This window comes from Canis aureus, chromosome 27 (assembly GCF_053574225.1).
Source record: "Canis aureus isolate CA01 chromosome 27, VMU_Caureus_v.1.0, whole genome shotgun sequence".
Classification (NCBI taxonomy): Eukaryota; Metazoa; Chordata; class Mammalia; order Carnivora; family Canidae; genus Canis; species Canis aureus.
In genome coordinates, this window is record NC_135637.1 from 35,906,290 (window position 1) to 35,933,247 (window position 26,958).

Here is a 26,958-nt window from a genome sequence, read left to right on the forward strand (position 1 = left end):
TGCGGGGCGGCCGAGGCCGCGCGGCCGCCGCGGCCGGTCGTGGACTTCGGGAGCCCCCGGGAGGCGTACCGCAGCCGGCGCAGCGGGGAGCTGGTGCGCGGCTGGCTGGTGCTGCGCCTGTGCGCCTCGCCCTGGCTGCTGGCGCACCACGAGCAGGTGTGCGGGCGGCGGGCGGCGGGCGGCGGGGGGCGGGGGCGCGGCGGGGCGGGGCGCGGGCCCCTCCGTGGGCCCCTCCGTGGGCTCCGTGGGCTCCGGGAAGCGTTACTGGAAAGCGGGGGCCACTTGAGCATCGCTTGCAGCCGGGGCGTGGCCGACTAAAGATCAAGACCGGCTTCTGAATGTTTAAGCTACGGCCGCCCGCAGCCATGCGACGTTGTCACCTGAAGTCTAAACGGAGCGCTTCCCAGTGCTGCCTGGAGGGATGCCTTGGAGGTGTTGGAGGGTCATGGCCTGGGAACCCGGAGTTCTCCGAAGTGGCGGCTTAGGAGGGAGCTCGCTGGGCACGGCCCCTGGATGTTGGGGAAAATGGGAAGCCACGCGAGTTACTTGTATTAGTCCAACATAGTAACTTGTGAAACGCCTTGAGGGCTCTGGGGAAGTAAAAAGCAGAACAGTGTCTTAGCCAGTGTCAGTCTGGACGTACAGAGAAGACGGCTGTTTCGGGGTGATCCTGGGAACAGCTTGCAGGGTGCAGCTGCTGGTGCTGAGGGTCTGGAAGGCTTTTCATGCCGGAGGTGTTCATTGCTCGAGTGAGACTGCGCTGAGCGGGTGGTGCCGCCTCCCTTGGGCGCTGGGGGAGCTGGGGGGCTGGGGGGCTGGACCAAGGCACCTGCAGCCCTAGGTGAAGGCGAGACCACGGTGCTGGCAGCTGAGGGTGCAGGCCCACCAGGCCGGACTCGGTGAGTGAGGGCACTGTGAGGCCAGCGGAGTGTTGCACGGGGGCTCTCTCCACGGGTTCTACTCAGATGCACCCTGGCACTGATAGTGGCAGGAGTGAAAAGGAAATGAGGAGGAGGAGGGGCAGAGCTGGCGATGTGGAAGCTTCTGGGAAGCCATCTGTGTTTGTGGTAGACGCGGATGCCCTGTGGTAAATTTGTGGCTCTGGAGCGCCCAGGCCAACTGGAGAGGACGGTGGAAAGGGACCCTCAGGGGTCAGGGCACCTGGTGGGGGGTGAAGGCTGGGAAGCACCAGTGTCTGAGGGGCAGCCTGAAAGGAGCAGCACATCCTGGAGGAGCAGGGGTCAGGAGGGAGGAGCCAGCTGGGGCATGGGGATGACCCAGGAGGGAGTAGCTGCCGCAAGGTCTCTGTGGAGGACACGGACAGGGTCCTGGCTCGGGCAGCTGGGGCCTCACGGGTCGGCTGTGTGGGACTGGGATGTCAGGGCAGGACTGGTGCAGCCATGCGGCTGGAAGGGAGGAGTGAAGGCTTGGAGCCATCCAGGCCATGTTTGTCTGGTCTCAGCCCTGAGAGCAAAGCCAGGGGAGGAGCCAGCAGACCTGGGGACCGTGGGGTCCTGTAGGTGACCACTGCCCAATGCCAGAAAGCACTGCAGTGCGGGGACCACCGTGGGTACCTGGAGGTGTGGGGAGGCTTGGCCCCGGGGATGCCGCCAGGAGCCCACTGACGTGTGCTCCCTGTGGGGCTTGTTAGGCCACAGCATTACTAGTGGTTACACTGGGGTCAGGGGCCTCAGTGCCTGGCCCTGGAGGAGACGGGGCGGAGGCCAGGCTGCAGGGCTGTGGGCTGCTCAGCAGGACCAGTACTTACTCACTTTGTTCTCTGGCCTGTTGTGAAAATTCCTTCTGCTCAACAGTGCGGGTCTGAGCAGCACCTGGTGGCAGCGGCGATCGTCAAACCTGTTCCTAGGGAGTGTCCGCCTGAAGCAGTCCTGTTTGAGCTGCTGTACTGGTTTGGGACCCAGTGGGATCCCTTCCTTGCCAGAAGACAAGGGTTTAGGAAGCCCACGTGTTCCACGAGAAAGGCTTCTGTGCTTGGGTGTAAGCCAGTGCAGAAGGGGGTAATGAGGACGGGGACAGGATGGTGACCTTGGGGGACAGGGAGGACAGGGAACTGGCCTCACCCCTCCTTGCTCTGCACACATCTGTTTGAGTCTTTTACAGTGAAAACCAGTATATGTGTTCCTGGTGCAAGTTTCCAAACCCACTGAGAATGCCCCCACCTGGGGCAGAGTGGGGCCTGCCCTCATTTCAGGCTGTGCCACCCAGGGGTACACCTGATGCCAGGGGTGTTTTTCAAGGGGTGGCTTTGCTCTGCAGTTAGCTTCAGATCGGCCAGCCCTGCCCCATGTGCTTCCATAGCCCTCTTGATGGGCTGGCTTCCCTTTGCCAGAGTGAGAGGGTGAGTGACTGGCTCGGTGACCTGAGTGGCCTTCCCTGCCATTCCCTCCGAGCCCCGCCTCTCCTTGGGGAGGTGGTTCCTGTGAAATGCCGGGTGTACTGGAGGTTACCAGCCCAGGGATGCCCTGGGCCAAATTCCAGTGTTTGCCTTGCTCCTGCTTCTTTGATTAGCATTGGCTGTGGCTGCTTTCATGCTTCACCAGCAGGTTGAGTGGTTACGACTGCGACCGTGTGGCCCACACAGCCTGCATGATTTACCATGTGGCCCTGCACAGGAAAATTTGCTGGCCCGAGAGTAGATGACGGGCCTGTTTCCACATGTGGGGATTTCTGAGTTCCCAGAACTGACATGTACGACGGCAGGGGTTGTCCAGAGCCAGATAATGGTTTTCAGGAGTCCGATTCTGCTCCACCTACCAGTGGGGTGAAATCTTTTTTTTTTTTTTTTAAATTTTTTTTTAATTCTTATTTATTTATGATAGGCACACAGTGAGAGAGAGAGAGGCAGAGACACAGGCAGAGGGAGAAGCAGGCTCCATGCACTGGAAGCCTGACGTGGGATTTGATCCTGGGTCTCCAGGATCGCGCCCTGGGCCAAAGGCAGGCGCTAAAACCGCTGCACCACCCAGGGATCCCTGAAATCTTTGATATAATCAAGATCCAGCTTTTCCTCTGGCAGGGGTGCTCTGGCCCATGGATTCCCTGACTTCTGGCCTGGGCTGCGTAGGGCCAAGGCAGCCTGTCCCGTTCTCCTGAGTTGGCCTTTTATTTTCCATTTCTCATCCACTTTATAAAAACAGTGAGATGCCATGAAGCCAGGTGCTGCAGAGAGGCAGTGGCAAGGCAGAGGGGATGGCCCGGAGACCCGTGGCCTTGGGATGCCCCCCGGTGACCTCAGGTGGGCTCCTGAGGCATCTCTGCCAAGTCCCAGCCTGCGATTATGGGCGGGTCTGCCTTTAGGCCAGTGTGGGGCTGCTCAGGGTTGGTTTGGGGATGCAGGTGTTTGATTTGCTCATACTTCTGCTTAGACTAGGGATTGTTCCCTGAAGGCCTGATCCCAAGAGATGTTCCTCAGAAAAGGGTTCTGTTATCCATTAGGCTTGACAGACCTCAGGCTTTTTCTGTCTTGGAGCTGAGTGCCGGGGACAGTGGACACAGGAATTCCTACACAGATGGCAGATGTGCCCCCCCAGCAGCCATCCCTTGCAGCCCCAGGGGACTCTGCTGTCCTCATTCCTTCCTGGCCTGGCCTTTCCTGCTGCAGGAGCTCTGTGCCACCCCCATGCCCTGGCAAGCCCCCCTCTCTGGATCTGAGTTAGCAAACATCTCCCACCTGTCACTCCCTCACCCTGTTCTGAACCACTCCATGGAGGTGGCTTGCTCCTTCGAGGTCTCCCCTATAGGATGTGAACTCCTTCTTTTTTTTTTTTTTTTAAGATTTTATTGATTTATTCCTGAGAGACACAGAGAGAGAGAGAGAGGGGCAGAGACACAGGCAGAGGGAGAAGCAGGCTTCCTGCAGGGACCCCGATGTGGGACTCGATCCCGGGACCCCAGGATCACGCGCTGGGCCAAAGGCAGAAGCTAAACCGCTGAGCCACCCAGGGATCCCCAGCTGTGAACTCGTTCTTATCCTAGAATTGTACCAGGCCCAAAGCAGAGGCTCAGGACTTTGGGGACGAATGATGGCAGAAATTGGGTATGTGGCAGTGTGGTTGGAGGAGAAAGCTGAGTGGTTTATAGGCAGCTGTCTTCCTCAGGGGCACGTCCACTTGAGCTGTAGGTCTGCTAAGGCCCCGGATGGACTGTCCTAAATCCACTGGTCCCACGATGGGCTCTCATCTCCCAGACCTTGAAGATGGTCACCTGGCTTATTGTTAGCCTAAGGTTTACTGTAGCTGAAGTCAGACTCCATCTGAATTTCCGCGTGTGTTCATCTGCTCGGCAACCACTGGAGGGCCGGCCCCTTGCCAGGCACTGTTTTAGGGACTTGGAATAAGCAGTGAACAAAACATTGAAAAATCTGGGTGCTCGCCTGCTAGAAAGTTGTACCAAATCCTCCTCCTACCTGGCATAACCCAGCAAGTATGGATACAGAGAATGTTACGATGAACTCACCCGCTGCTGTTCCCAGAGAGACTTGCTGTTCATTTCTGTATCCACCGAGTGGTGGTCAGGCACCCGCTCTGTGCCTCTGGGGTCACCCGTGAGCATGCAGGGCAGGGAGGTGAGTGGTGTTGGGGGCAGGGGGGCAATGGGGGCACTGGGACCTCTGTGGACCTCTGCCCTACGTGAGGAGTGGAGTCACAGTAGCTACGAGCTGAGAAACCAGCTGCTGCTGGTGGTGCCCACTGGTAAACCAAGGCCAGAGTCGGGGTTGGCCCTGGGGACAGTGTCAAGGCTCTACGGTTGGAGCGAAGGGGGCGGGGGAGCAGGGGTGTCCTGCTGGGGACAGGGGAGCCGGGGTGGCCGGGACAACCCTTTCCTTCTGCCTTTCAGCTGCTCCATCTCACCAGGAGGCTTCTGGGGCAAAGGCTGTTTGAAAAGCTGATGAAGATGACCTTCTACGGGCAGTTTGTGGCCGGCGAGGACCAGGAGTCCATCCGGCCCGTGATCCAGCACAACAGGGCATTCGGAGTGGGCTCCATCTTGGACTATGGGGTGGAGGAGGATCTGAGCCCCGAGGAGGCCGAGCGCAAGGAGATGGAGTAAGGCCTCCCTGGGCATCTGCCCGGAACCCCAGAGCGTCCTGGGCCAGCGGGGCGGGGCTGGGCCGAGGCCCCGGGCTGGGGGAGCTTGGTCAGCCTGCTCCCCGGGCTCTCTCTGGGGTGCTTGCACTTTTGCTCTGTGCGAAGGGCACGTCCGGGCTCCCTGTGTGCGCCAGGCCGGAGGAGGGGCCGGGATCGGGGATGGCCACTGTGGTCCACAGCCCAGTGTGGCCCGCCTGCCAGGTTTTGTGTGCTCTGCAGGCTGAGAGTGGCTGGGACTTTTTTATAACTGGTTGAAACAAAACGAGAATGATACTGTGTGACACGGAAAAGTACGTGAAAGTCAAATCACTTTTTGCTCGGGGTTGGGGGGGGCAGAGTTGACAGCTACGGCAGGTGCCGTACGGGCCACGAAGCTGGAGGCCGATGATGCTACCTGAGTGTCCACGAACAATGTTTGCTGCGCCTGGTGTAGGAGGTGCTCTGGCTTCCTGTTCCAGAGCATCTCATCTGGGGGATCGCTAACCTGCCCCACCTTGCCTCGCTCCTGGAAGGTTTTCTCTTCTTTTTTTAAAAAAGACTTTATTAGAGAGAGAGAGAGAGAGAGAGAATGAGCAGGGTGGGGGAGGGACCGAGGGAGAGGGAGAAGCAGATGCCCCGCTGAGCAGGGAGCCCGATGAGGGGGCTCAATCCCAGGACCCCGGGGTCATGACCTGAGCCGCAGACAGACGCCGACCCAACAGCTACCCCTTCTGGGAGGGTTTTCAAATCAGCAGGTGGGCTCTGGTGAGTCCAGGGGTCAGTGTGGCAGGCTGGCCTGGGGTCTCCTCCCGAGGTCACCAACTTGCTGCAGGGCCTGTTCTCTGGGACAGATGGGCACCTCCCTGACTCACCCTTCTGGGCCATGGAACAAAATTAGACAACAAGGTCACCCTCTGCTTCCTGGGGAGGTAACCGCACAGGAGATGCAGGCAACACCAGCCCTTTCTGTGCAGAATGCCTCGTTCTCACGCTGGTAGCTGCACCCTTGCTTGCATCTGGGACCCTTAGTGGGGACAGGCCTGCTGAGTAGCCCGCCCTGTCTGAGACTGGGGTGTTTGCTCTGGCCTGCCAACGAGAGGGGAGGGGAGGGGAGGAGGAAAGGCATGACCCGAGGCTCCTGCCTTGGGAACGGAATGTCCAAGCCAAGCAGCAGCAGCAGCAGCAGCAGCGGATTGGCCTGCGGAGCCCAGCCCCTGCCCGGCCATTTGCTGTCTGAAAGGCGGGGTCCTCCAGCTTGGCACCCCTCTGTGTAGTCCTCGTGGGGCGGCCCTCAGTGGGGCTGCCTGTTGAATGACTAATGGGCTCTGTGGCCCTGCTGGGTTGAGGGCTGAGTGGTTTCACAATGAGATTTTCTCCCTCTGGCAGGAAGATTCCTTTCCCAGGGTGATCTGGCTGGCTTCCCGCCTGTCCTGCAGGGGGAACCCTGGGAGGTGGGCCGGCCTTGCCCGGGCATGGTGCCTGGTGCCGAGGAGCCGTGCCCCAGGGCCACCCTGATGCTGTGAGGAGCTCTGCTTGGTGGGCTTTGGCATGTGAGTGGTGGTCCCTCCCATCCTAACATGGGGACTCCAGCCGATGTCAGTGGCAGGTGTCAAAGCCTCGTGGCTGGCTCTGCTGCCCCGTGGCCCAGTGCCTTTGGAGAGGCCTGGGCTGAGGGGGCAGAGCCAGGCTTGCAGGTGCTGGTTGAACATCTACGCTGTCAAATTGCCTGCCCGGCTTACCGGGTGTTCTTGCTCAGGGAAGGCTCCAATATGCAGCCCCCACGCACCCCACCGCCCTGCAGAGACTGCTTCTGCGTCCTGGGGGCAGGGGGCAGAAGTCTGTCTCGCTAATCTTGTCACGAGGCCCACGGACCCTGCTCTGGGGAGTGGTACAGGGGCCACTGCCCCTAAGGTCACACGAGTTGGGCAAGGGAGGGTACAGGTAGTGCCGAGCCTGCCCTGGCATAACCATATGAGGACAGAAAGGATGGAGACGTCCGAATGCACGGGGCTGCCAGCAGGCCTCCCAAGGGTCTGAGGAGGGGGCCCAGGAAGGGTTCCCTGGGGTAGCAAGCAGGAGATGGGAGGCTATAGGTGCTGGAGGGAGAGGGCTGGGTGGGACCGTGTGTCCCGCAATACCTGATGGAAGGCAGAAGCTGGGGCTTCTAGGAGAGGAGCCCAATGGGGTCTCCCCAGCAGTCTGAGAGCTGTGAGATAGGGGGCTAGGGCACCTCCCAATGGTGGGCTGTGATGAGAACACCCAGGGACAGTGCGTACGGCAGGTAGGTGTCTCGACTATGCAGACACAGGGACGGCTGGAGGTGGAGCCCGGGGTGCTGGCAGCCGGCCGGGTGCTGCCTGGGGCGCCAGGGAGGTGGGTGTGCAGATGGGAGTGAGCTCCACTGGGCTTCCCGCATTGCCCCCAGGGCAGGGCCGGCCAGGGCTCCCCTCACTTTCTGCTTTTTCCTAAAAGGCGTCCAGTCAACACATCCTCCGGAGCAGCGAGCTGAGTTTGGAGGCGGCCTAGGGGATGGTTGGGGCTTCCTGCCGCCTCGGCAGCCCTAGTGCTCACGTGCTTCTGCCCTCTGCCCCCGGGGCACACTCTCTTCGCCCTTCCAGGTCCGGGGCTGTGCACGTGTGTGCGCACAGGGCACTCCCTTCCTTTCCCCACCGATGACGCTGCTCCACTGCACCTGGCAGCTGCCGTCTTTGTCTCTCGTGACCCACCCGCCAGGCCTGGTTGAGTGTGAGCCTCGGCCCTCGTGCTGCCGTCTGCTTGGAGGCCGCTGGGCCCTGAGCACGCGGCGGCGCGGCCCACCCGGTTCCTCCGCTTAGTCACTGCTACAGGGCTCCTGTCTGCTCTGTGCCCAGGAGGCTCAGGGATGGAAGTAGCCACAGCCCCTGCGTCCTGCCGCTGGGCCTGCTGGCAGCCAGGAAGGGGTGGCCTGTGCTGCCTTCACCTGTGGAGCCCAGCTGGGGCCCGGAGGGTGGACAGGGTGGACAGGCCGGCCGTGGAAATGTTGAGCCACCTTACACCGTGCTGGGCCCCAGGGGGCCTTTTAGATAATGATTTCCCCTGTGAATGGAATGCGGCCTGCCCGGACGGCGGGCACCTTGGAGGTGGATACTCTGTCACTCTGAGCCACGGCTGTGTGGTTACAAGGCAGGCCCGAGTCCCCAGGAGCCACTCTCCTTGCCGATGAGAGGTGGGCTGCAGGTGACCGAGGGGTCTCATCGGCACCTTGTTGCGGATGGTGAGGCCTGAGTGTTGCTTTTGCCTGGTTGTACCTGGGCCCCAGCCTGAGGCAGCTCCTGGTTCCCAGTGGGGACGCCGTGTGTAGGGCTAACCCCTCCTTCATGTTACAGAGTCAGATATTGTCGCACTGTGACACCCTCTTCTGTACATCGAGCACACATGTCTAGTGGCCATGACGTGGCTCCTGTCCCCTGTCCCCAGGATGGGGCCTTGTGGGCTGGGCAGCACTATGTGGATGGAGCCCCAGCCTCTGTGGACTGGCCTGACTACTGGGCCGTCCAGGTCCTGACCTGGGCATCCTGGCTCAGAGTTGCCAGATACAGGCCCTGGGGTGGCACAAGAGCTAGGGCCCAAAGGAGGGACTCCTGGAGGGTGGCCCGCAGCCCCAGACTTGTTGGAGGAGCCGGGGATGAAAGCCGGTGTGGCTCTTTGACTCGGCTTGAGGCCACCAGGTGGGGTTACCTCCCAGCAGTGTCACCGGCTTCATCTCTGCCTCAGGCGCCCTGGGGGGTGGGGGGGTTGGGGAAATTGCTGTCCTTTTGCGAAATGTGAGTGGAGCCTCAGGAGCCCCAAGGGGCCCAAGCGTTTGGGAGCTCACAGGATAGCTGTGGGGCTTTGGCTGAGCTCTTTCTGTGGTAGCTGGGTCGGGAAGCCGCTGGACTGCCACCCCCAGGCCGGGGAGTGTGGCCAGGGCCCTTCGTCTGGGCAGGCTTAGCCGTGATAGGGTGCGTGATAGGGTGCTGTCCTAGACGGCAGGCGCACTCGGGGGTGGGGGCTGCTGCGATTCTAGCAGGTCCGGGTGGCGGGGCGGCAGGTGGCGAGGGCCCAGCCGGGGGACTGCGGGGAGGCGGGGGTGGCTGGGCTGAGCCTGAGGGCGGGGCAGAGGCCACCGTGGCCTCAGGCGGCCTCACCGGCTTCTCCTGAGGCTTGGGAGGCTATTATTTCGGTGTAATGGGAGACCGGGCGGGGCGGGGAGGGGGAGCTTGCATTTTATTTTATTTTTTTTATTTTTTTTTTTATTTTTTTTATTTTTTTTTGAGCTTGCATTTTAAAGAAAAATGCTGGTTGTTTCTTGGAAGATTCGCCTCTGGGGTAGGAATGGGGCCTGACGCTGGGGGCGGTGGCTAGGGGTGGAGCTAGCTGCACCTGGCAGGAGCCCGGAGCCCGACCTGGGGCTCCTGGCGGTGGGAGGCGCCTGCATGTAGGGGGCACAGAACAGGGCAGGGCCCTTGCTCCTCAACTCTGGGCATTTTGTGCGTGTGGCCGCCCGGGTCCTCGCCTTGTGGGCCCCGCCTGGCCCGGGCTCCGACTTCCCCTCGGAAGGGGCACCTGCTCCGTGCCTGGGGCTGCCGCCTGGGTGGACTCACTCCTCGCGCTCCCCCCGGGCCTGGGGGCCAGGGCCGCTGGGCCAGGTGGGGTGTGAGGGGCGGTGACCCTGCAGGCGGGGTGGGTGCCGAGGGAGGGGGCGCGGGAGGCACCCTGGCCGGCCCTCAGGCTCAGCCCCTGGCTTCCTCCGCCCCTGACTGCGAGAGGGAACCTGCCTGTCACCTGCCTGTCACCTGCAGGCCGTCACCGTTCCTTCCTTCCTGCAGGTCCTGTACATCGGCTGTCGAGAGGGAGGGCAGTGGTGAGTTAAGAGGAGGCCCCCCGGGAACGAACGCTCTCTGCGCTCGTCCCCCCACCCCTGCTCAGGGAGACCCGGGTTCGGGGGCCCAGACTTGTGCCCACATGGCTTCTCCCTGGAAGCCTCCAGGCCGTTGCTCCAGGTCGGCTGGCATCCGCGGGGCCCTGTCGGGGGCCTGGTGCCCTGGCCCTCGTGGGCCCGGCCTGTGACGAGGGCTCAGCCAGGGGAGGGCGGGGAGCGGTGGGCAGCACGGGGCGGGAGCAGGCCCGCTGCCGCCCGGGAGGCCCCGCGCTTGCCCAGCGTTGGGCGGGAGCCTGCGTGCTCAGGCCACGTGCCTGCGCCTCTAGGTACGAGTAAGAGGGAGAGGCAGTACCAGGCCCACCCGGCCTTCGGAGACCGCAGGGACGGTGTCATCAGTGCCCGCACCTACTTCTATGCCAGTGAAGCCAAGTGTGACAGCCACATGGAGACGTTCCTGCGCTGCATCGAGGCCTCAGGTGGGGCCCGGCTCCTTGCTGGCTGTGCGCCTGCCGGCGGGGCTGGGGTGGGGGCTGAGCCCTGTGCGCAGACGTGCTCACGGCGGAAGTGAGTCCAGGCTCTCCGGGTGGCCCAGACAGCCATGGGGTTGACCGCGAGTGACGCGGAGCCACACGTGGGCTCGGGTCACCCCGGGGTCACGCCTGAGTCCAGTCCCTGCCGAAGGAGCCGGGCGCCTCCTCCTGGACACCAGTGCCCAGACGTGAACCTCAGGAAGGCCGTCCGCAGGCTGAGCGGCCCCCCGCCAGGATCCGGGGCTCGAGCCTAGCCACGCTGGGCCCTCGCCTTGCCCGTGGCTGTGCCGCTCCGGGAGCCGGTGCCACGGAGGCCTCCCCACCCAGCTGCCTCCGGGTGGAGTGCCCGCCGGGGGAGGCGACTCAGGTGGGCCTCTGTGCCCTGGAGTCTCCGGGGCCTCCCCAGCCACAGTGCAGCCCCCACCCCTCCCCATGGGGCCCCAGCAGCCTTCCAATAGGGAACTTTGTACCTTCTGAACCCTGGAAGGGGTGGGAGTGGGTGGTGCTCAGAAGCTGCCTTCTGAGAGCCGTGCTGGGGAGACAGCAGGTGGTCAGGGGGACACTTGGCCTTGGGGGGCCAGAGAAAGGGCCGCCTCCCCGCCTCCGGGCCTGCTGTGCCCGGAGTGAAGGTCACAGACCTGAAGACAGGTCGTGGGTTTCTGGGGGGGAGGAGCGGGGGGCGGTTGGGGCCTTCTGTGCTCCACCTTCTGCCGTGTTGGGAGTCTCTGTGTTCTGTGAGCCCTATCCCCCCGCCCCTGCCCTCGCCTTGGGCAGCCTGGGGTGCTGGTGGGTGGCATGGGAAAGGACACGAGGCAGGGATAGAAGGGCCGTCCGTCGGCTTCTCTGGCCACCACCCTCCTGGATCCATGCTAACGAGCCCCGCCAAGCTGCCTGTTCCCGCCCCTTGGGGTGTCCCAAGCCGCCCTGAGCGTGTGTGCTTATGGGCTCCGTAGGAGGGACGCTGTGGTTAGCCACCGGCCAGGATATATGGCTCCTTGGTGGGCTCTCCCCTCCTGTTCAGGGCGGGCGGCGGGGGAGCTGGCAGGGGCTCCTGGGGCCACCCACCTGAGCCCGAGATTGCGAGCTGCCACTTAGAGCTGCCCCCAGGGAGGGAGGGAGCTGGGAGCAGAAGGCCTGCGGGGGTGGGGGTGGGGGTGGGGGGTAGCGCCCCTGCGGCCCCTGGGAGGGCCGGTGGGGAAGGGAGGAGATACGGCAGCAGGTGGCAGCGGGTCATTCAGGGCTCCCCGGAGGGCTCGGGCCCATCTGAAAGGAAGAGCTGGGACCTTGTGTGCTGTCGGCCATCGGTAGAAGAGGGTCCCTGCCGGCCCTTTGCAGTCCGTCCCACATCTGGCGAGACGTGTCTGCCTCGAGTACAGATTCTGGGCACAGGCTCCTGGTCCTCCCCGTTCCCGTCTGGAGCCCTAATGGTTCTTCCTGTGGCTTCCGACAGGCGGAGCCAGTGATGATGGCTTCTCAGCCATCAAGCTCACTGCGCTGGGGAGACCTCAGTTTCTGGTAAGTGCCAGAACCTTCTGCCTGCAGAGAGTTTGTAAGAACTTGGCTGAGCCTCATGCAGTGAGCATGAAGTGAAAGCTCCTGTGTTGGCACCTTGGTGTTGGGAGCTGGGTACTAGGTGGACCCGGGGGGGCCCCAGAGTCTCTGCAGGGGTGGGAAGCTGGGCACGCACCAGACGGTGGCTCAGGCCTGCACTTGCAGCTGCAGTTCTCAGACGTGCTGACCAAGTGGAGACGATTCTTTCACCAAATGGCTGCAGAGCAAGGGAAGACTGGTCTGGCTGCCATGGATACCAAGTTGGAGGTGGCTGTGCTACAGGTGGGACAGCCTTGCCCCGGTGGGTGTGAGTGGGTGGGCACCGAGGGGCTCGGGGAGGACTGGCCAGGTAGTGTTTGGGGTGGGTTCCCAGAGGCTCCCAGCACCCCCTGTGGCGGCTGGGGTCCGTTGGGAAGGACACGCTGGGGGGGGGTTGGGGAAGGGGAAGGCTTGCCCTGCAGGTGACAGGGTGCTGCAGAGCTCTGGGTCTGGGAAGCGGCATTAGGGACAGGAAGGAATAGACCTGTCTGTGAAGCAGAAACACAAACCCGAACTGTATCCCGTTCGCCCTAATGCTGTAATAAGGCCAAAAGAGCAACACGGACGTTCCGGGGGAACAGGGAGTGTTAGTGAACGGGACTAGGGCAGGTCCCCAGGACTGGCACCTTCTCACTTCTCAAGGAAAGTGTGGCAAAGATGGGCATCGCCTCCAGGACGGAGATTGAGAACTGGTTCACTGCGGAGACCCTGGGCGTGTCTGGGTAAGCGTGGCCCCGAGCTGGGAATTCAGGAGCATCTACCCCGATTCAGCTCTGGTTCCTGCAGAGCCCCCGGGCTTCTCCCAGTCCTGGGTGCCCTCCTGGAGAGCATGGGCCTGGGGTGACAGTGCCGAAGGGCCTTTTCCCTGACACACAGCGGGAGTTGACAGGGTGCCGGGGTCTGCACGGCCGGGGCTGCGGCTAGGCCAGGGCCAGGCAGGACTACAGCTGGGTGGGAGCGCCCCTGGGCTGGCAGCGCTGCTCACAGAATTATTTGGGTCCTGGAGTAAGTGTGCCACACTCAGCCCTTCCTGGGACCCGTGTGGCAGGCAGGAGGGTCATGGCAGCTGAGGTCCCGAGGGGACTGAGGTCACCAGGGCCCCTGGGCTGCAGAAGCTGCCCCTTCACACGCGGGGCCTCCCACGTTTGGCTCTTTCCCAGGCCTGCCATGGCCCACGCTGTTCTTGCTGTTTACCCTGGGTTTGTAACAGCCCCCGCCACCCCACTGCAAGAATGTTGTGGTTTAGATTTCCATTTTGTAAACAGAGGACAACGTGAACATTTTATTTGTTTTTCGGAACTGAACACCGAGGCGGGCTCTGTGGGAGTTGGGCTTGGGGTGCCCTTTTAAGGTGTGGGCTGGTGTGGGGACTGCCCCCCTCCATAGACCCTAGCGCCCCTGTGCTCATGCAGCTTCTCCCGCAGCACCCTGGACCTGCTGGACTGGAACAGCCTCATCGACAGCAGGACCGAGCTCTCCAAGCACCTGGTGGTTCCTAACATGCAGGTGGCACCCCTCGCCCCTGAGCCCTGTCTCATCGGGGTGCAGGGCTGAGAAGGGAATGTTCCCTGTCCCTTACCCTGGGGCCACGGCTGGCAGGGAGCACTGTCCTTCCTGGCCGCACAGCACCCTATGGTCCGGGGGGAAGAGGACAGATCCCCGAGTGCCCCACAGAGGGGCACAGAGACCCATGTCATCTACCTGTGCATGCTGGGCCATCCCAAACCTCGGTGGCCTGAAATGGCAGTAATCCTATTATCGCCGGCGCGGTTCGGGACTGCCGGGGCCCAGCTGGTGGTGGTAGCTCTGGTTCCCTTGCGGTTCTCGGAGGGTGGCGGGGCCTAGGGTCATTGTGCAGGGGCCCTGCTTACACAGCCGGCGGGTGGTGCTGACTGTGGGGCAGGGCTTCCTCACCATGCGGCGCCTGGGTTCCCAGGGTGAGTGTCGTGCCCACCCCGCCCAAGCCAGGCGGAAGCACCTTTTCCAGCCTAGCCTCACGTGTCCCATAGCGTCACCTGGGCCCAGTTGTGTGTGTGAAAAGCAAATCGCCAGGCCAGCCTGTGTTCAAGGGGAGAGGAATGAGCCCCCTCCCCGCTGCCCCTCTTGCCTGTGGGAGGTGCCAGGACTCTGCACCCTGTTTGAAAACCCCCCTCAGGCTGGGCTGTAAAGCAGCAGCAGAAGCACCTTGGGGAAACATCCCGCCAACCGTGCCTTCCACAAGCATCTGGCCCCAGTGGACTGAGGGCCCATCCCCCAACTGAGACACAGGGCCAGCAGAGGGGCAAGCTTAAGGCCCCTCCAGGAATGCCCTGGGCAGGTGTTAGTGGGCATGTGGCGCTAGCATGGGCATGGGGCCCGGTGCTGTACGAGCCTTCAGGGGAAGGCCACCGTCTGGGGATGGTGCCTCTGTCCCTGCTGCGAGCTGTCCCCACCTGCCTGTAGACGCAGTTCTTCCTCTGAGCCCTCTCCTTGCTGGGAGCTGAGTCCTGGGTGATTGGACGGGTCAAGGGTTACTTCCTTACCATTGTCTGGGGGCAGGAGGGGGATGTCCTGCAAGGGTCCTGGGGAGGCTGTGGGAGCAGAAACCTCGGTGCAGGCCTGACCTGCGGCGGCTAGCCCTGTGAGTCAGAGGGTGGTGGCTGGCAGTGACGTTCTGGGGTACCATGTGGCCTCGGGGCAGGGCACTGATCTTTACTAAAAAACAGGGAAGGGGGGCGGTGGGGATGAGGTGGCCTTGCTGGTCCTGGGGACCATGCCCTGGGTGTTGGTGGGCCCTGCACACGGGGCAGGGGGCTGCCCTTCGGGCAGGTACGGTCTTGAAGCCCGGCTGCAGCCTGACCACACGCCGCCCCAGACAGGACAGCTGGAGCCTCTGCTGTCACGGTTTACTGAGGAGGAAGAGCTGCAGATGACGAGGATGCTGCAGAGGATGGACATCCTGGCCAAGGTCGAGGACCCTGAGCGTGCCCAGAGAGGGGGGTGCCTGGCTTACCGGACCCCAGTCGAACCCCCGTCCCCCCCTGCACCTCTTAGAAAGCTGCCGAGATGGGCGTGCGGCTGATGGTGGACGCCGAGCAGACGTACTTCCAGCCGGCCATCAGCCGCCTGACGCTGGAAATGCAGCGCAAGTTCAACGTGGAGAAGCCGCTCATATTCAACACGTACCAGTGCTACCTCAAGGTACCGGCCCTGCCTGCTGCCTGCTGCCGGCCTCCCCCGAGGCCTGCTGGTGCTGGGGAGGAGGCCTCGAGCAGGAAGAAAGGCCCAGGACCCTGTCACCAGCTGTGTGCCGGCCCCTTCTGTGGGCCTCCGGTCCCAGCTGGGGTGTAGAAGGGGTAGGAGGGAGGCGGGGGGGCCTTTGTACAGTCCGCTGCATGTGCTGTAATCCCCGCATGCCGAAGGCCTCACAGGTCACGGGTTTTTCCAGCCACTTTTTAATTCGGGTCCCTCTGAGGATCCGATGAATGCACTGGTACCCCCCCCCCAAAGACTTGCTCAGAATTTGGCATGTACCTCAGGGAGCCTGGGGTCCTTCAGGGTGGGATTGGCGAGCACAGACCTGGGCTGGGCTGTTCCGGGATCAGGCAGGTATTTGGAGGACACGGCGTGTATCCGGGCCGGTGTCCCGAGCATGCAGGACCCCTGCCCCCCAGTCAGTCTGAGGAGACCCTGGAGCCTGCCGTGGCTGCTGGCAACCTAGACTGGCCCCTGGCAGGTTGTCCCCAGGTTGTCCCAGGCCACACAGAGGAATCCTCGTTTCTTAGAGACAGGTCAACAGGCCTTCCTTACCTGTGCTTGTCTCTCAGCCCCGCTAAGCCCCTGCAGGCTAGGCAGCTCCTGCTGGCCCTGGGGTCTCACGGTTGACTGTACCCTGGGGGCACCTGGGTCTTAGGGGACACAGGCCAGGGGGGGCATCATCCTGGTCATCGTCAACTTGCGGCCCTGGTCCCACAGGACGCCTATGACAACGTCACCCTGGACGTGGAGCTGGCTCGCCGTGAAGGCTGGTGCTTTGGGGCCAAGCTAGTGCGTGGTGCCTACATGGCCCAGGAACGTACCCGTGCCGCAGAGATCGGCTACGAGGACCCCATCAACCCTACGTACGAGGCCACTAATGCCATGTACCACAGGTGCGCCAGCCCTCCTGGGCCCTCAGGGCTTCGTGGCTTCCTGGGCAGGGCTGCTGGAACCCACCCCATGTGACCCCCATCTGAAGACGGGGCAGCCCTGCGAGTCAGAAGCCTCCGTAGGACCAACATAATGCTTGGGGCCGGAACTGATGATCTCCTCTGCTTTTGGTCTACCCTTTCCCAGAACTATTAAGGTGCATTTTTAGTACAGAAAAGTCTACTGAATAAATCTAAACTGGCCCAGGTCCCCCGCCAGCTCCCGTGCACACCCAGGACCAGGGACATGCCCCGAGCAGCCCTCCTGCCTTTCGTGGTACAGTCGTCAGCTCTTGTGCACCTGCTTCTGGTCTGTTGGCCTTGCTGACGCTCGTGCAGCAGCACATGCAGAGCCCGTGCTTTCTCTCCAGGAGGCCGTGGGTGTCTGCCCGCCCTGGCTCCTGCCCCCTGCCGGCAGCGCCCTGCTGCTTTCCCAGAGCTCCCCGGTGTGCCAGGTGTGTACTCACGCCAGCCCTGGCATCATGCACCCCTTGTGCCCTTCTCCACGTGACACCCATCTGGATTCTCCTGTGTCACGTGCAGGCCTGAGGCGTGAACCCAACAGCCAGCAGGGTGCCCATCTCTGTGAGCTCTGGGTGGTTCGCCGTCAGGTCATTCTAGCAGTGGCTCGGCACCTACCTTGCCCCCGTGCACTCACGGGCAAGGACACAGTTGTGGCACGTTCCGGGCCGCGGAGTCGCTGGGTCCGAGGACATACACCGTCACTGCCAAACGGTAGCATCCTCACACCGCCCCCCAGGCCTTTTACTTCCTTGGGGACCGCTTCCCAGAAGTGAAGTCGCAGGAGTCACGGGTGCCTGGGGCACTGGGACTTGCCCCAGCTGGTCCCCTGCTGCACATCTAGCCCAGGAGCTGCTGTTTGCTTTCCTGTCTAAGAGGTGCTGAGGAGTGACAGGTGTAGTCCTGGTCCCACCGCTGTGGCCATGCTTGGGAGGAATGGGCCTGCTGGATGGCCCTGGGCCTGTCTGTGGCCTCTGCAGGTGGGGGCTTATGTGGCACTCTCCTCAGGTGCCTCAACTATGTCCTGGAGGAGCTGAAGCACAACAGCAAGGCCAAAGTGATGGTGGCCTCCCACAATGAAGACACGGTTCACTTCACGCTGCGCAGGTAGGCACCCCCTCTAGCAGTCTGGTGCTCTCCAGCCGGGGAGGGGCTCGGGATGAGTGCCGTGGAAGCACGTGCCGCGACCTGCCAGACGTGGTGGTATTCGCAGGGTAACCTTGGGCGGCGACCTGGAGCGGCAGCTTTGGTGTCCTGCGGGCCCCTGCCTCCCAGGCCCGAGTGGCCTTGGCGCTGCAGTAGAAAAGGCTGCCGGCAGTTACTTTGGTTTTTAAAATTAGTACCTGCTTTATTGAAGTTGTGAATTCGAAAACCAGGTTTCATTAGGTGATTTAAATAGCTTACTGCCATGCCCAAGTGCAGCGTAATGTGGGCCACCCTCAGGAGGTGGCTGGCACGTCACCTGACTCATAAGAATTTCTTTCAATGCTTTAAACTGCATTTAGAATTTAATATAGTCTGTTTTCTCTTTAAATGCCTGCCCTGTGGAGCAAAACTTTGGTAGAATCCAGACAAGTCAGATAGAGGAATAAGGTGAGGTAAATTCACGAATACCTCAGTGTCATCCCCCTGTTGTGTTTTCTGTCCTAACCCAGGCAGCACCACGTGGGGGCAATTCTGTCTACCCCGGTTGCCACCTTCCTGGGCTTGAAGCCCCCAGCATAGCGGCAGCGGCCTTCCCGGCCCTTGCCTCTCCCAGGAGCAGAGCAGGGTGCTCAAGGCTTGGGGCTGAGCCAGGCTTCGGGAAGGGGCGATGGAGCAGCCGGGGCAGGGTGCAGCCGGAGCGGGGCGCAGCCAGACTGGGTGCCTTCAGGGTGCCTCCTGATGAGCTGACACTGGTCGCTCCACACTTGTTCGGGGACGCGGCACTTACTCTCCACTTGTGACCGCACAGCTTTTTCACAGCCTGAAACTATAGCTGACAAGCATGATTTCTAATGCACAGTGGCCACGGCCATCAGGGTGAGGACAGGAGCACCAAGGCCACCAGTGCCACCTAGGCCGAATGCAGACTGGCGAGGCTCCCTTGCAAGAGTCCCCGCCAGGGTGGTGTGGCTGTTTCCCTGGGACGGCTGGGGGGCCGAGTGGCATCCCAGCTGGACAGGACTGTTCTGTTTTCCTCCATCCCTAGGGACTTCCCAGGTGCTCATTTCCTGCCTCGGATGCCCTGTCCTTGTCACCGGATGTCACAGGGTCAGGAGCACCTTCTGTGTTCAGTGCAGAAACAAAAAAATTAGTTGTAGCCTGACTTTTAAAACAGATACCTGATTAAGTTGCAAATCCTAAAACCTGGTTTTCCCTTAGACTTAAAAATACTACTCTGTGATGGAGATTTGATCAAAGCTTGAACCCCTCGGGCACCAGGGTCCTCCACTACCACTAGACGGTGTACACCAAGAGCCTCCCCTGCCCCTGGCAGAGCAGCTGGGAAGCTGCGCCCCTGCACAGTGCAGGCCCCCGTGGGGGTCAGCGGTGTGGACGGTGCCCACTTCCCGGGTCTCAGTTACGAACTCAGCAGCTTCGGTGGGCCGCCAGCGGGGATCACAGGTAGTCCACTCAGACACCAGTCACGCGGAGAGCAGTGCAACTAAGTCAGAACCTGCCCTCAGAAGGGCTTCCTTTCTCCTGTCTTCTGAACCTTCCCACCAAGAGCTGTGTATCTTCACCATCTTAGCAGGGGCGGCCCCCAGCCCTGGACACAGCTTTCCCCCGGCTCGAGTGCCAGCCGAGCGCTCTCATCGCCCCCGGGGGCCGTGCCAGGCTCCCAAGTACCGCTCCACGGATGTCACAGCAAAGGCTCAGCCCGCACAGCTCCCTGCTCCTGCTCAGGGGGCCGGGGAGCCCGCAGCGGCTGGGGCTCGCCTTCCCCGAGGAAGCAGCACGGGTCTCTAACGCCACACCAGGGATCTCAGTCTGATAGCCTATGTCAGCTTTGGCCGAGTGGCAAACCAACTCACAACTCAGAGACCTGAACCGCAGTATATTCTGTGGGTTTGTCTTGCATCTGTGGTCAGCTAAAGCCTGACTGGCCCTAAATGGCTTCATTCATTGGCAGGGGCAGCAAAGGGGACCGCATCACATGTCCAATTTCTGACAGGCCGGGCTTTGCCACATGGTGGTCTCGGGCTTCCAGAAGCCCTGGAGAGGGCAAGCCTCTGCCCACATCATATTTGCTCTTGTCCTTATGGCCAAAGAAGTCCGGAGGCCTAGCCCAGATGGCAGGTGGAGGGCCCCATGTGCTGGACAAAGTTGCAGTCACAGGGCAGAGGGTGTGGAGAGTGGTCAGCAGCGGTCATTGCAGGAGCCACTGGAATGTCCCACCACCAGAGGTCAGAAGGGCAGCAGTAGTGTGGCAGCCCTGCTTTAATAGGGTTCGTGTTCCAGCGGGGGACGGAGATACTGGAGACCAGAGCAACATGGTAGAGACTGTGGCCTGCTTTAGACTGTGTGGCCCCCACATTGGAGCCAGACTCTGAGGGAAGGAGGGAAAGGGCCAGTGGGATGACCCTCATGCCAGGGCGAGGTGTCCTCAATGCTCTGAGAGCCAGGGGTGCACACTCCTGGGCCGGCAGCCTGCGTAGGGATGAGAAGGACTCAGGCTGAACATGCCTGGAGGTGGAAGGACAAGGGGAGGTTTCAGAGCGCTGGTGCAGACACGTGGATATAGGAAGCTGGAGGTAAAAATGTGGGAATCCTCAGCCAGTAGACATTTCAAACCCTGGGAATTTTGGTAAGATCCTGTGAGTGGGGAGGTATGAGGACAGGAAAGGATGCCCGACAGAGTTGGGTGGGCCACCCACCCCAACATCTGAGCACTATAGCAATGTTCCATTAGCCACACAAAGAACACCCAAAATATTACCTGTATTCAGTATTTCGGAAAAATGCATTCTTTTTTCCAGTTTGATATGGAATTCAAAATTCCATGTGTGTTCAGTACCTGCAGCCCATCTCAGTGTAGACCAGCTGACTATTGTAAAGAATCCATAGCCTCCAGGGGCTGGTGCTGCTCTACAGGGCGGAGCAGCCAGCAAGGGGAGGACAAGAGACCCGGTGGGAGGGAGACACTGGGGATGTGTCCCTGAAGCAGAGGGGCTCAGGAAGGGCCGGGGGGGGGGGGGGCCCTCTGAGAGCCTCCCCAGGCCACACCTTGGGGTAGGCTTGCCTTGCTGGGCAGGGCACCAGAACAGAGGTCAGGGTGGAGAGGAGGGAGGGGGAGGAGAACTTGGTGGCCACAGGCTGAGGTGGGAACCAGCAGGGCAGGGGTTTGGGCGGCACAGAGCCTACACCTGTGCCCCAGACAGCAAGGGATGGAGGTTAAATTGTATGCTTGAGAATCTGGGAGTGGCACTGGGGCAGGGGCTCACCTGCCACCTCATCTGTCTATAGGATGGAGGAGCTTGGCCTGTACCCTGCCGATCGCCAGGTGTACTTTGGACAGCTACTGGGCATGTGTGACCAGATCAGCTTCCCACTAGGTGAGCCAGGCCTCTGGGGAACAGGGAACAGGGTGGGGGTGTCCAGGGCTGGGACTCACTGCTCCTGCCTGTGTCCAGGCCAGGCCGGGTTTCCTGTGTACAAGTATGTGCCTTATGGCCCTGTGATGGATGTGCTGCCCTACCTATCCCGGCGTGCCCTGGAGAACAGCAGCGTCATGAAGGGCGCCTGGCGGGAGCGGCAGCTGCTGTGGCAGGAGCTCAAGCGGAGGATCCGCACAGGCAGCCTCTTCCACCGTCCAGCCTAGCGTTCGTGGGCAACTGGCGTCACCCACCTTCAGACTTGACCTCCAGCCCTTCCCAGGGCCCCCAGCCCAATGCCATAGCCTTAGCCCAACCCCAGCCTCACGTGGATTCACCTTTTTATGCCCAAGACTGTGAGACCTGCTGGAAGTGGCCTCCATGCTCTTGCTCGGGATGTGGGCACGCAGGGGGGTTCTGGTGCCTGCCAGAGCTACTGCGAACTGTCAGGAAGGAGTGCCTTTCCACAGTGAGCATGACCCTTCTCTCTGCCTGCTCCCATGAACCTGGACCCCAAGGACCACCCTGTAAGCCAGGGTTCACCCAGCCCACACCCTAAGCCCCACAGGTGGGCAGCTGCCAGGCTAGGAAGCTGACCAGGTCAATAAACCAGTACTGCTGCAGCCCTCAGCTTCATGCCTGCAGTGCTCTCTCGTGCCTTCCCGTGGGATCAGCATCAAAGATGGAGTGGCCCTGATGGCTCTGCCCCTCTGGCACCATGTGTCCCTGGGGCCTGGCCCACCATGGGTGGGGCAGACCCACCCATACCTCCCTTCAGGCTGTATCACAGATTAGGCTACGCGGGGTGCTGGAAACTCGCACCCCAGGATGACAGCAGGGTCCCTGGGCTCAGACCAGTGCAGGATGTTCCTAGGGGTGGGCCTGGCGCTTCTCCACCCCAGAGCCTTTCTGCTGCTCTGACAGGAGCAGACTCCTGGCTGCCCACGCACTTCCAGGCTCCCCGAGCGGCCTAGATGTGGTCCTAGTGCCTGGGGACATCTGCTGGTTCCTCCGTAGGCCGTGGAGCTACCAGGTGAGGGCCCTGTCATGGCAGGTACCACAGAGCTATCACACAAGCCACATGCAGGCTACACTGAGGTACCTTTATTTCTCTGGGCCACACAGGCCTTGGGCCTTGGACTGTCTCCCACTTATTTAGGGGGCTGCACCTGCCAAGGGAGGGGCTGACACCAGAACAAGCATGAAATCTGGGGCATGGCAGAGGTGAGGATGTGCCCAGTGGAGTGAGAAGGTGCTAGGACCTCCAACTCCACTGTCCCCTGAGGTCTGAGGTGGACAGCCAGCAGAGCAGACCCGCTCTTCCCTTTACCACCATCCTAGCTTCAGACAAAGGTGGGTGGCAGGTACTGACCGCCAGGGTCCACTTGGCCTCTCCGCAGAGGGTCGACCTCTCCTGCAGGCAGCTGGGAAGGTGGTGGCCAGGTGTCAGGAGGACAAGTTCCACTCAGCTTCCTGCTGCTTGCGGTGACAGAGAGACAGAGGTGTCTCTCAGGTGTGACGGGCAGCGGGTAACTGGCAGAGACCCCAGCTGATCACAAGGCTGTCTTGCCCGCCTGGCAGCCCCTCTGTTGCAGCTTCCTGATGAGTTCCAACAGGTTCATCTGCAGTGTCAGCTCCTGGAATGCAGAAGGGCTGCTGTGAGACCAGAATGACACCGGTCTCTCCTGTCCTGGCAGGAGCCCCGTTTCCCGAGAGTGCCAGGCAAGGAACCCATGGGACTGACTTCCAGTGAATCCTGGCCACAGCTGGCCAGAAAGGGACAGAAGCAGGGACATCACCCCGCACCAAGGCCTGCCACTGCCCTGGCTCAGCGCACAGGGAGGACCAGTGAGGGCCCTGTGAGCAGCAGGCCTGGAGAAAGTGAACGATGCTCCCACAGCCAGCTGGCTCGCCCTCCTGTGGGCGGAGGCAGTGGGACCTGCCTTACTAATTCCTCCCCCCGCGCGGTCCCCCCTCATGGATAAAACCCCAAAGGGAATTGGGCCTTTGGGAACCAGCATCCCCTGGGCTGTGCCAGGGCAGGACTGAGGCACTGACCTGTGGGTTGGTGGTCACATAGAAGCCAGCAACCCCTGCCTTCTCCAGTGTGCTCTGCTGGTCTGCTACCTTCCGGTCCAGCTCTAGGACAATCTTCTGGTCCATTGCCCGCTGCTCCTCACGGATTCGGTGCTCCACAGCCTGTACGGGGAGGGCGGCTCAGGGCTCAGCCCCCTGCTCATCACACACTGCCTCACACACATTGGTGGGCTGCCACTTCCTCCAGCCTGGTCCCCATTCCAAGATCACTGACGGTGCCCTTACTGCACCCAGACTGCTCCCTTCTCTGCCACACTGAGCCCTGCAGAAAGCCTCAGCTGCCCCATGGGGATGCTCTCCCATCTGGACCTCCAGCCAGGTGTCCTCCCTTTGCTGTCCAGACCTTGCCCAGAAAGGACTGCTTGGGGCCACATGAGCTGGCCAGATGCCAGGTCTACTTCCGTTTACTATCAAGTTGCCAACCGTCTCTGGGCCTTTGTATATATTCCCTCCCCCTGGAGCTGCCAGCTGATCCCAGCTAAGTACCTCTTCCTTGTGCACCCTGGCCCTGGGCTGCTTGGGACCCTGCAGAAGTCTTTCCATGCACCCCCCACCACCCATGGCTTCTTGGTTACATACGGGTCTCCTGGTGGTCCTGAGCATCCTGGGAACAGGATGGACCTCTGCTGGCTGGTCCCCTCATCCCACCATTGCCCTGAACAGGCCCAGCCCTTTGAGGAGCTACAGTCCTGGGAAGCAAGGGGGGGGCGGGGGGGTCACACACTCTCCACTTGGTCCTGCCACATCCCAAATCCCACAGTAAAGAGCCACATTTGGGGACTCTTCAGGCTTCCAATGACCCACCCAAGCTGAGGCCCAGAGCAACCAGCAGCTCCCAAAGCGCCCTAAGCCCTCTTCACCGCAGCCTAGTCAGCAGAGCCCAAGTGGTACCCACCCAGCCCACACCCTCACCTCCAGCTCACGCTGCTGAGCTGCCTGGAGCACGGGCAAGTTGTGGGGTCGGCAGGCCTGCTGGGCTTCCTGGTGCTTCTGTCGCAGCGCCTGCCTGAGCACTAGGAGAGGAGACCAGAGAAGTCCAGTAGGTGGTGATGGGCAAGATGGAGGGGGGCAGGGAACACTTCTTGCCTTGGCACCTATCCTGGCTGTCCCACCATGGGGCAGCCAGGCCAAGGGGCAGACATGAAGCCCTGCCTGATGACCCAGCCCACCTGAAGCCCTGCACTAGAAGCTGGGTGAAGTTCTAGGGGATGTCTAGTACCCTAGCCCACCCAGTCTTGCCCATACTCAGGGCAGAGCCTTTCTCCAGCAGCGAGGATCTAGGGGACTCTGGAGGGTACAAGGCAACACGGGAGGGTGAGACAGGACAGGCTGGCATGGGGGGTGGGGCCACAGCTGCAGCCAGTGCTCAGAAGACCAAGAAGAGTAGGAGACTGTAGTCTGGAGGCTTCTGGGCTTGGATGGCCACAGGCCAGTAGTCCTGGGTGTGAGCTGCCCATCACCCAGGGGGTGTTCACTGAGATGTCCAGGACACCACCCAGGCAACCTCCGGAAAAGGAGGGCAGCAAGGAGAGGAGTCACTGTGCCCAAGCATGGCATGGCCTCTGCTCATGGAGGCATGGTAGTGTCAGTCCCTCAGTGTTGCCCTTCAGGGTGGGCAGAGCTGTCCCATCTCATTCCTAGTGCCTTGAGGGAGTAGGGCAGGTACAAACTCTGAGAGACCCAAGCATGGGATGAGCCGTTAGAGGCCCTGTGCTGGGGAATCTGTGTTGCTTGGAGAGGGGCTCACCGAGACCACTGAGGACAGCTCCCACGGTCATCGTTAAATCACACCATAAATATAAGCAAAACCGTCCACTCTATTAGGACTGGTCAGAGAAGAAAGATATCATGGAATGAAAAGAAACCAATTACAAAATAGAATAAACTACACAGCCTAGGGGCATCTGGGTGGCTCAGTCAGTTAAGCATCCAACTCTTGATTTTGGCTCAGTTCATGATCTCGACATGAGTCGACAGTTCGAGCTCTGGGTTGGGCTCTGCACTGGGCATGGAGTCTGCTTAAGATGCTCTCTCCCTCTGCACCCCCCCACCCCCGCTTTTTCTCTCTCAAAACAACGGCCAAAACCAAAACCAAAACCCAACAACAGAATCCAAACTACGTGGCCCAAATCCTAGACCGGTATCAAGTGGCCAGATCTCTCCTATAAGGAAACACAAACAAAACGCTATGTCTTCATCAGGGGTTTGGCACCTCCTGTGCCCAGAAACTTCCCAATCTCCTGTTTCTTGGCATCCTGTGCATCCCATCAGCATCCCATCAGGATGAACCTTCAACAACGGCATTTATCACTTTAAATGAGTTTAAAACCAAGATCCACACTTAAGACATCTCAGGGGGTCTTCTGAGACAAGGCAAGCAAGATGCTCCCTGGTTAATGTTTATAAGGAGAGCACATATCCCTGCCTTATCTGTTTCCTCCCATCCCACCTGGGATATAGCATCTCCTTTACTCCATTTATCAAACATTGCTGCAAATCCCAAATTCCACTGGGTGGGCAACCATAGGTGAGAAGAGAGCTGTGGCCACTGCCCAGGCAGAAGGGGCCTGGCTTTAGCAATGACTAAGGAAAGCAATAGGAGCCAATCGCTACCACCTGCTCAGTCAAGGGGGGAAGGAAAAGCAGACAGCCAAAGCCACAGGGTGCTCACCCACTGCTGGTGGCATTAAAACCCACCTGAAACTTCCAAAGAACAAGTAGCAAAGTGTCTAGAGGGTTATCAAAAATGACCCACTAAAAGGAGCCAGGATTTTGTGGAAGAATTGCTGCCCACCTTCCACTTTTATTAATCTGAGTGCTTATTCACTCTCTGAACTACTAACCTCTGTGGAGATAAACATAGATCACCCAAAGGAGAACAGGAATTACTTACTGACAGCAAAGATTAAGAGGCCACCACTGCCTGTATTTGGCAGAGACTCAAGCACAGGCAGGAGAGGTGGGAAAGCTTTATGGTGGTCAAAGGGGAAGGTTCATCCTGATGGGAGGCTGCTGCAGAAGCTGGAGGTGAGCCGAGGCAGGGAAAGAATGAGAAAACACCTTCCTGTGCCAGAAAGCAGGTAAATGCTCCAAGAATGATGGGGACACATCAAAAGTACAGGGGAGCCAGCCTCAGGGCTCTCCCACCGACCAAACGTGGCACAATTTGAGCATTACAAAGAATAATGAGCTATGTACCTTGGATTTGTGACCGTATGCATCTTACACCCAACAGGGATGTTTGCAAAGACAGTCACTCCAACAATGGGGAAAAGGTCATACCAATTCCATAAAAGTTGTTCTAGAAAATGAAAGACAACAGTGACCCAATGCATTCTATGAAGCCAGCCTTACCCTAATACCCCATCCAAAGACGTTATAAGAAACTACAATGTCCATTATGAACACAGAGGCAAAGATTCTTCACAAGATTTTAGCAAATCAAATCCAACACAAGCAAAAAGGGTAATACATCCTGACCAAATGGGATTTATCCCAGGAATGCGGTTTATCCCAGGAATGAAAGAAATGAGTGTAACTCACCGTAGTGACCAAAAAGCCACATGATCATCTCCACAGATGCAGAAAAAGGGATTCAACACAACCCCATGTCCACTCCTGAGACACACACTAGTTTTGGCCACAAAAGCTTAAGCTGCCTATCATCATGCCTAGACCTACTGTCCAGTTTACAGGGAACACAGAGGATGGAGAGACGGTTCCACGACAGCAGGAGGAAGCAACCCGACAGGTCCAGAAGGGTGACATCCTACGGGTAGAACCCTTCCCAAAGTCAATACCAGGGTACGTGGGGCTATTTCCCAGAAGCGGAAGAGGCCAAAGTAACCAACCGCAATGCATAAACCCAGGCTGGCCTCACAAAGCCACGATTGGCGACCGGCTGGATAATGCGACTGTGGACTGAAGCTCAGAAGACCCCCTGAGATGAGTAAGTTTCCAGGATGCCTCCCCTGCGCTCACGCTGGAGCC

At 60.5% G+C, this 26,958-nt stretch overlaps 2 protein-coding genes across 10 annotated transcripts in view; one reads left to right on the forward strand and one right to left on the reverse strand.

Annotated features, from left to right (window-relative positions):
- Positions 1-21,501, forward strand: PRODH (proline dehydrogenase 1). 5 transcript variants are annotated; one of them, XM_077874769.1, is made up of 15 exons: positions 504-899; positions 4,858-5,066; positions 7,560-7,705; positions 9,935-9,969; positions 10,314-10,463; positions 11,968-12,032; positions 12,234-12,350; positions 12,750-12,829; positions 13,520-13,613; positions 14,962-15,054; positions 15,141-15,287; positions 16,062-16,237; positions 17,303-17,401; positions 20,744-20,832; positions 20,911-21,501. In XM_077874769.1, the coding sequence occupies exons 3-15, from the start codon at positions 7,617-7,619 to the stop codon at positions 21,096-21,098; spliced, it is 1,422 nt and encodes a 473-aa protein (XP_077730895.1). In that variant the 5' UTR covers positions 504-899; positions 4,858-5,066; positions 7,560-7,616; the 3' UTR covers positions 21,099-21,501. The 5 variants fall into 5 exon arrangements, with proteins under 5 accessions (XP_077730896.1, XP_077730897.1, XP_077730895.1 ...); XM_077874770.1 differs by lacking the exons at positions 504-899; positions 7,560-7,705 and adding an exon at positions 1-156; XM_077874771.1 differs by lacking the exons at positions 504-899; positions 7,560-7,705 and adding an exon at positions 1-156 and having other exon boundaries at positions 13,532-13,613.
- LOC144299263 (protein DGCR6) overlaps positions 13,361-26,958 on the reverse strand; it is a 14,935-nt gene continuing 1,337 nt past the window's right edge. Inside the window, exons 3-6 of one of the 5 annotated variants that reach the window (XR_013365970.1) lie at positions 23,881-23,981; positions 22,930-23,070; positions 22,244-22,508; positions 13,361-17,587 (exon numbers count right to left, since the gene is read on the reverse strand). Coding sequence is in view for 1 of the 5 variants with exons in the window: in XM_077874772.1 (XP_077730898.1) it covers positions 22,425-22,508; positions 22,930-23,070; positions 23,881-23,981 (326 nt within the window). In the remaining 4 variants the exon portion in view is untranslated. Of the gene's footprint in view, positions 17,588-17,612; positions 18,562-19,316; positions 19,964-21,953; positions 22,509-22,929; positions 23,071-23,547; positions 23,658-23,880; positions 23,982-26,958 lie in introns of those variants that run through there. The other 4 variants (XR_013365969.1, XR_013365971.1, XR_013365972.1 and 1 more) reach the window with 4 other exon arrangements.

Bases quoted from the DNA above. Each gene is read 5' to 3' on its own strand.
- PRODH (XM_077874767.1), top strand. The intron at 5,067-9,934 runs GTAAGGCCTCCC...TCCTTCCTGCAG, and splicing joins GCCGAGCGCAAGGAGATGGA to GTCCTGTACATCGGCTGTCG. The intron at 20,833-20,910 runs GTGAGCCAGGCC...GCCTGTGTCCAG, and splicing joins CCAGATCAGCTTCCCACTAG to GCCAGGCCGGGTTTCCTGTG.